The 7392-nt window shown below is 32.0% G+C and overlaps 1 protein-coding gene across 10 annotated transcripts in view; it reads right to left on the reverse strand.

The window, feature by feature from the left end:
• Nucleotides 1–958: 958 nt before the first annotated feature.
• Nucleotides 959–7392, reverse strand: part of FZD6 (frizzled class receptor 6) — a 29741-nt gene continuing 23307 nt past the window's right edge. For all 10 annotated transcript variants that reach the window (XM_015593017.2, XM_015593020.2, XM_006916630.3 and 7 more), the window contains 3 exons: nucleotides 5117–5265; nucleotides 3508–3936; nucleotides 959–2463 (listed from right to left, as the gene is read on the reverse strand). In XM_015593017.2, coding sequence (XP_015448503.1) covers nucleotides 2295–2463; nucleotides 3508–3936; nucleotides 5117–5265 — 747 coding nt within the window. In that variant the 3' untranslated portion in view covers nucleotides 959–2294. The remainder of the gene's footprint in view (nucleotides 2464–3507; nucleotides 3937–5116; nucleotides 5266–7392) is intronic.

A 7392-nucleotide genomic window follows, 5' to 3' on the forward strand; every position in this document is an offset into this window, starting at 1 on the left:
AATGAGTTTCTGTTGCTCTGCATTCTCACCAGATAATTGGTATTGTCAGATGTTTTGCATTTTTACCATTGTAATAGGTGTATAGTAGTAACTCATTGTTTTCTTTGCTAATTTTTTTTTAAAGTTACATGAATTTAACAAATCTGTGCCTGGTAATTCAGGAGCTCTGGATATTTTTTTTGTCTGATGTTTATGGCAATTCTTGTTTCTGTATTATGTTTTTGTATGCCTATGTTTGCTTTTATGTGAACACTGTATTTGAAAAGAATTTGTAGAGTATGTAGAATTACATTTTTTCCTCCAGAGAAGCCTGAGATTACTACTAACAGAGAACTACCTTATTCTAATTCCAGGGTTAGAGATTTTTCTAGTCCACCCAGATAATCTGAAGCAAGGTTGCTTTCCTTACAGTTCATCTCATTCCTACAGTTAATACATCCCTTTGAGGTCACAATTTCAAGTGTAGTATGGTTTGCCAGCCTCCCTTCCCCTTGTCCTCCAGACTTTACGGCTAACAGCACTTCTCAGCCACCCTTTCTAAATCATCAAATGCTTCTGGAGAAAAGGAAGCTCCAAATCTTGGACTTAGCAGTGGATATTTCTCTTCTAGATGTTAGCCTGGCAATTTCTCATTAACTTACTAGGTTTTTATTTTAATGTTTTGAAGATGATACTGTTTCATTTCCCACTGTCAAGAGCGAAAGCAAGGTCCTGGGTCCACTTTGCTTCACTGCACAGACACCGGGTCTCCAACTGGCTTTAAAAGTTATGATTAATACAGCTGTGTAATTTATACTTTGGGAAGAAATTGTGACAAATAAAAAATAAAGAGTCTGATTGTCTTCTCCTTCTCTAGTTCAAAAAGAAGCTTCTGGCTTATTAGTCACTGAGCCACTGCTCTGAAAATTATACCACTTCTCAGGCCAGGACCACTATATATATCACAGAATACTTTACAACCTTTTATATAAAGAAATTTTATTACTGAAAAAAATCACACGAAACAAAGTTTTTGTATACAAACTTAACAAATGTGGAAAAGTTAATATTTACAACATTTTCCATACAGTACATGATAATTTTCTTTTTACACTTTAACAGAATGCTAAATAGAGAAGAAAACTAAAAGCATCAGAAAACCTGTTCATGGAATAACACTTAACTGGAAACAAAATTAAGAAAAATTTTTAATATTTTGAAGTATATCATATGAAATATATTTTATTCAATCAGGACTACATTTTTTCCATTTGATTGGCACTAATATTGCTAATACACTTTTTAATGTTCAGCAAAATCCTATTTAAATGCAGAAATGAATTCTATGTAATGTCTGAGAAAGATACTGCACAATACAAAGCACCTGTAGTATTCTAAATATTAAAAATAAAAGTTAAAACAAAAATATAAGCAACTGTAAATGGTCATAATAATACAATCTTGAGTGGTCATGAAACATTAAAAAAAAGAAAACCAATTGCATTTGGCTTAATTTATAAAAGAGTAACATTTCATCTACTAATCCTCCAGGACATTTTATTTTTAAAATGCAGAAGGATCAGTGAGCAGCATAATACAATCAACATTGTACTCTCTTTCAATAAGCACCTTACTTAGTTGCATAATAGAGCTGTGAAATTCCTAAAATAATGAGATTTTATAAAATTCACACATTGAAGATGATAAGGTAGAGTAAGTGGATTTTTTTAGTCAAATACCCATTATAACACCTTTTGGTGTGCCAACTTTTTTTTTTTACTAAAAAGGAATACTATTTTTCATTTTCTTAGAAATTCAGTGTAAAAGCTACCAAAGTAATGCTAAGATATCGGGAAAACATAAAAATACTTGAATAGATTTTCTAGGATTTCTTTTAAAAGTTCAAATACATATAAACTTATTTTTGAAAGTATAAAAAAGATACAAGGATAAGTTTTAAATACTCCAGTAAAGAAAAATCTTGATTTTATGTCATAAAAATGAAATAGCATTGTACACCTAAAAATATTTTTAACAAGAGTAGAATCTTCATAAAAAAAAAAGGAAGATTCCTCTAACTCCCTCCTCCCACAATGTAAAAAATATTACTAACCTGCCCATTTCTGTTTTTCAGGTATATTGTTGTCATTAACCTCTATGTGAAATGAATCATACTATTCTCGGAGTCTATTGTTTCCAGTGTAATGTGGCTTTAAGTGCAAAAGAAGAACTTAACAGTGATTATTCTAAGACAGTGTACTGGTAACCTTTAGAGTAACACAAATCCGCTTCTAAGTAATGGGATAACCTGGTTTTCAAGTATCTGAGTGACTGCCGGCGCCCTGCTCTTTTCTAACTCCTGAAGCCGAGTGAACGAGCAGGGATGTGGAACCTTTCAGGCTGCTTGGCTCTGAAGAACTGGGGACCTGCAAGTTGTTGCTCTGCACCAGGCCAGTTTCAGTAACGTCACTTTTTGGAGTGACCCTAGGTAGAAGAATGAAAGTTGACATAAATACATAAATACCAAAGCATGAATGTGATATCAGATGTCCTTCTAACTACTACCCACTTTTCATGAGTTTTTATTCCCAACCAGTATCCACTTTTATCAGAGGAAAATTAACTAAAAGTCTCCATGTATGCTCTAACACCTCAAAATATAAATAATTTATTTTCAAATACAATTTTTGCTAACTTTGGAAACTTTGTCAAGCACCACCCATGCATGGACTGAGCATGGTGTCTCACGGGAATACAATTAATAAGAAAGAATTCCTAAACCCTTGGTTTAGGAAACATTTTATTGATTTCCTATTGATCCATGCCATGGATCAGACACTATGTAAGTGGTTGGGAACACAAAGATAAGAAAGACCTCAGCTCTGCCTTTAAAGAGTTTACAAATCTACTGGAGGATAAAAGCATGTATCTAGTTATAAACCAGGTATGCAAGAGCTGTTAGAGGAACACAGAGAAGGTGCATTTGGCCTAGTTTGGGAGGACAAGGTAAGACAATCTTGAAATCTTGAAGTAGTTAGTTGTCAGCATTCTGGTTAATTTGATGTTTACCTGTGTTTGGATCACCTATGACTATTTGGAAAAATTCATTAAAGATAATGTCAACAACCTTCCATGTTCAGGAAATTAAAACATAATCATCTTTGTATAAACTGACAAAAACCTTTTAGACACTACTGTAATGCAGTACTAATCAAAGTACTTCAGGTGAATCTTAAACATTTACCTAAATATACATGCAACTCTTTAACAATTACCATAGAAATGAACATTACTGTTCTCCTGGAACAACATACATGAAGGCTCTTCTCAAAGCTAAGAATTAAACTACGAAATAGCATTATTTATAGGATGAACTTAAATTTCTTAAACCCAAACTTCTTCGGATTAAGTGTATAAACATGTCATCTCACAGAACGTGTTCTTTCCAAACGTGTTCTGCTTTCACAAAGTACGTATAATGCAGTACTCAGAACAGTGTTGATTTAAGATAACCAAACGGAAGCTCACCTTCCTTCACCCCGCGCTCTTTCAGACACGCTGCCCTTATCGCTCATGTTGCCTGCCCGGCCTTTCCTGTCGGCCTGTTCCCCACAGAGTTTGGAGCTGGACGCTGCTGGGGAGGCAGGTTCACCGCAGTGCTGTTCCCTCGATGTGGGGGCACTCACTCTGTCTTCTCTCACTTCCCTCACTGACGTTTCTGGAGAGGTTTGGATTTCCGTGAAAGTTTCTTGTCCTAAGTAATCGTGGCTAGTGATCGCTACTGTGGAAGTGCCGTGATTCGCTGAAGCTCCTGTGCTGGTCCCCATGGATTTGGAAATGACCTTCAGCTTATGCGAACTAGGTTTGTAGTGCTTCTTTTTGTGCTTAACTTTAGAATTATGCTTTAAGAAAAACTCACATGACTCCTGTAGTACTCTTCGACTTTCACTGATGGGACTGTAAGGAAATCCAAGGACAAGATTTACTTGATAAATATTAAGTGTTATAGTAGAAGCCATAACGCATATCACCTATCTTGTGCTAAAAATCCTTATTCAATAAAGTCAGAAATGCTATAAGATTTATATTATTTTTAAAACCTAAGATTATAAACACTATGAGATACAAGTAGATTTCCTGAACTGAAATGTGTGCATACACTGTTAGTTACTTTTGTCAGCATAAATAGTAGACTGGTAAAGAAACAGGCAAAATCAAAGAATGAGGGCAAGGAAAGTCCAACCAGCATAAAGTAGGGTACTATCTTTATGTGTATCATATGCGAGTATATCAAATATATAAAAGTAAACCAGAAGAGAGAAGATACATAATATAAGTAGTGGTCTTTGCTTAAATTCAATTGTGTTCTTTCTAACAATAAAGTTAGCAAGTTAGTACAGGTATATAAATATGGGGTAGACATATAATAACAGTGCAAAAATTTTCAAGTCCAGTTAAATTCAATTCCTCAGACTTCAAAAACTTATTTTTAAAAGGTTTACGGTTAAAAAATTTTTACCACAAAAAAAGTTCATTAATCAAGCCAATGGGGAAAAGTTTAAAAACTCTATTGTATATTGTTAATAATACATGGTATGCAATGTTTGTAAATAACTAAACTATTAACTCATAAATGTACATCTACTATATATTGTTGCAGTATGTTCCATAAGTTTGAATTTTTACCATCTTAGGCAAGGCAAATAAATGAAATTTTAAATCAATGCTGTGTGTGATAAAATTAAAAGGTAGTAAACACTGATATCACATTTGAATCATATTTTATAGGTTTCTTTACATATATTTGATCCCATTTAACCTTCTATCATTGATAAAAAAGGATAAAATTAAAAGTGCGATACCCAAAATAATGAAAGCAATAATAATGTTGGATATAGTATAAGCCACAGAGAGAAAACACATATTTTACGAATCTTTCATTCATATTTCAATAGAATGATATATATCAAAGACTGTTATAATTAATGCCAAAATAAAAAATCTCTCTCCATGAAAAAGATTTACAAACTTGAAACAACAGTTGACATAATAAAACTCCAGTACAATGATGAATTGAACAGTTCCTTGGTATGTGATCTATTTTAAAATAATGTCAGATAATTCAATAGGTTCTTACTCTCTCTTGCGATTTCGTTTAAAAAACCCAGCCCATTCTGTGCATGTCTTTTTGCTTCCAACCCAGAAGACGGGAGAGATGCCAACAATTAATGTCATCAGATATTTTATCATAAATAAAGCCAACTCTGGTCGAGTTTCTGTTTTTGCCTATAAAAAAATAGCGAATAATAAAAATTTCAGTGATACATTCTAAGTGGAGAGAAGTTTATACAGTCAACATAAACCTGGAACAAAAAATATAAATCTTTAGTCTGTTTCATTATAAAATGTTTGATATAACATAATATATAGTGCTTTAAATATAATACACTCTTTACCTAAGTTCTGAACAAAGAATCTTTATATGTGTGTCAGCATACATAGCCAGAAAGGGAAAAACACTTAAATATATTTAGGAAGGATGTCCTTCCTACTCTCGGCTTAATTTCCTGAGTTTTTTCCCCGTAGAAGTATAGAAGCTCCATATTGCCAAATACTTGCCTCTAAAAATTTATCTATTTTCCTTCACTTTAATCTATCTACCACAAAAAATCTCACATTTAAACTCATTATAACAACATACTACTTTAGAGTCTTTACACATTGTTGATATCCATGTTATAAAAACTGTTTGTTAGAGCAAAATAAATATCTATAAAATGTGAAAATAAGGAAATTTCATAAAATTCATTCGTGCTTTTCTGTTAAGCATAAACTTTCGAATATTATTTTTCAAATGTTACACAAGTGTCAAAATACTATACACTCTATTATATCTTGCTTTTTTTCACTTACTAATATTTCTTGAAGACCATTTCATATCAATACAAATAGATCTCTTCATTTATTTTTAAAAGCTGTTCCATTGTATGGCTGAACTATAATTTATTCAGCTATCCCTATTAATGGATATTTAGATTATTTTCTACCTATTGCCATTGCCTATAATGCTGCAGTGAATATCTTTGTATGTATGTAATCTCATACTTGTGATATCTGTTTTATAAACTCCCGTAAGGGCAGGATCAAAGAGTGCGTGCATTTTAAATGATAAGACACTGTCAAACTGCTTTCCACAGAAGGTTGAACTAATGGAACAGCAAAATCTGAGAATGCTTATTTTGCCACAGTTTCACCAACACAGTGGCTATAAAACCGTTAGATGTTTGCCATGTCATAAGCGGAACATAATTTTATTATAATTTTAATTTACATTCTCATAACATTTTTTACATGTTAAGAACAGCTTTTTGATTTTTCTTTTGTGTGAACCCTCTTCATATTTTTTCATTTTTATATTATACTGTTATGATTTTTTTCTTATTGATCTGTAGGAATTCTTTATAAATTAAAGAAATTAGCTCTTCAACTACGATGTGATGTGTGAATAAATGTTCCCAATTGGTTTTCTGACTTTGATTATGGCAAGGTTTTTGCCAAGCGGCATCTGAAAAGAATTTTTTTTTAACTTAGTCGAATTTAGCAATCTTTTCATTTATAGTTCCCGAATTTTTTATCACACTTATAAAGTCTGTCTCCACTCTGTTGAGAATTTTCTCATGTTATCTTCTAATATCTTATAGTTTCTTTCTTTATATGAAACATAATTTTTTAAAATCATAGACCTTAAACTTTTTTAACAGTATATTATAGCTGTTTTTTCTTCCTAATTTGCCAAAAATACTGGGGAACATAGGAGACATTTAATACATCAGGATCACTTTAAGAGACCGCTCCTTTACTAAATATACAGGAAAAACAGCCTATGGATAATAGACTATGAACAGTATGCAAGGCAAGTAAAACTTATCACCACACATCAGTATATAAAATAGGTTCTACTAGGTTAAAATGTAGTAACTTTCCAGAATATAATTTATTGTGTAAAATACTTCAGCCCACTCATTGCCTGATTTGATACACTGGTAGCACTTACATCGATATGATTAGTTAATATCATATATAAATATTCAAGAAAAATGCATAAAATCTATTTAAAATTTTTTTCTATTAAAAAAACCTTAACTAAAATGCTTTTAAAATTTTCCTATTTTCAGAAATTGACATTTTTAATCTTAAAAACACCATCTTTATACTAACCATAAACATCAGAAACATATGAAACACATCTCGTTTCAATTGCTTTTTTCAGTTAAGAAATGACAGGATGGTTTAGGCAAAAATCAAGTTCTGTTTTTATAAGCAAATACTCTGCAAAACATTATAATAGGATGAAATTAAATATACACAAATAAGGTTTTCCGCTACTAACTGAAGAATTTAAAACAACTCCCA

Source organism: Pteropus alecto, unplaced genomic scaffold, assembly GCF_000325575.1.
Source record: "Pteropus alecto unplaced genomic scaffold, ASM32557v1 scaffold164, whole genome shotgun sequence".
NCBI classification, from domain to species: Eukaryota; Metazoa; Chordata; class Mammalia; order Chiroptera; family Pteropodidae; genus Pteropus; species Pteropus alecto.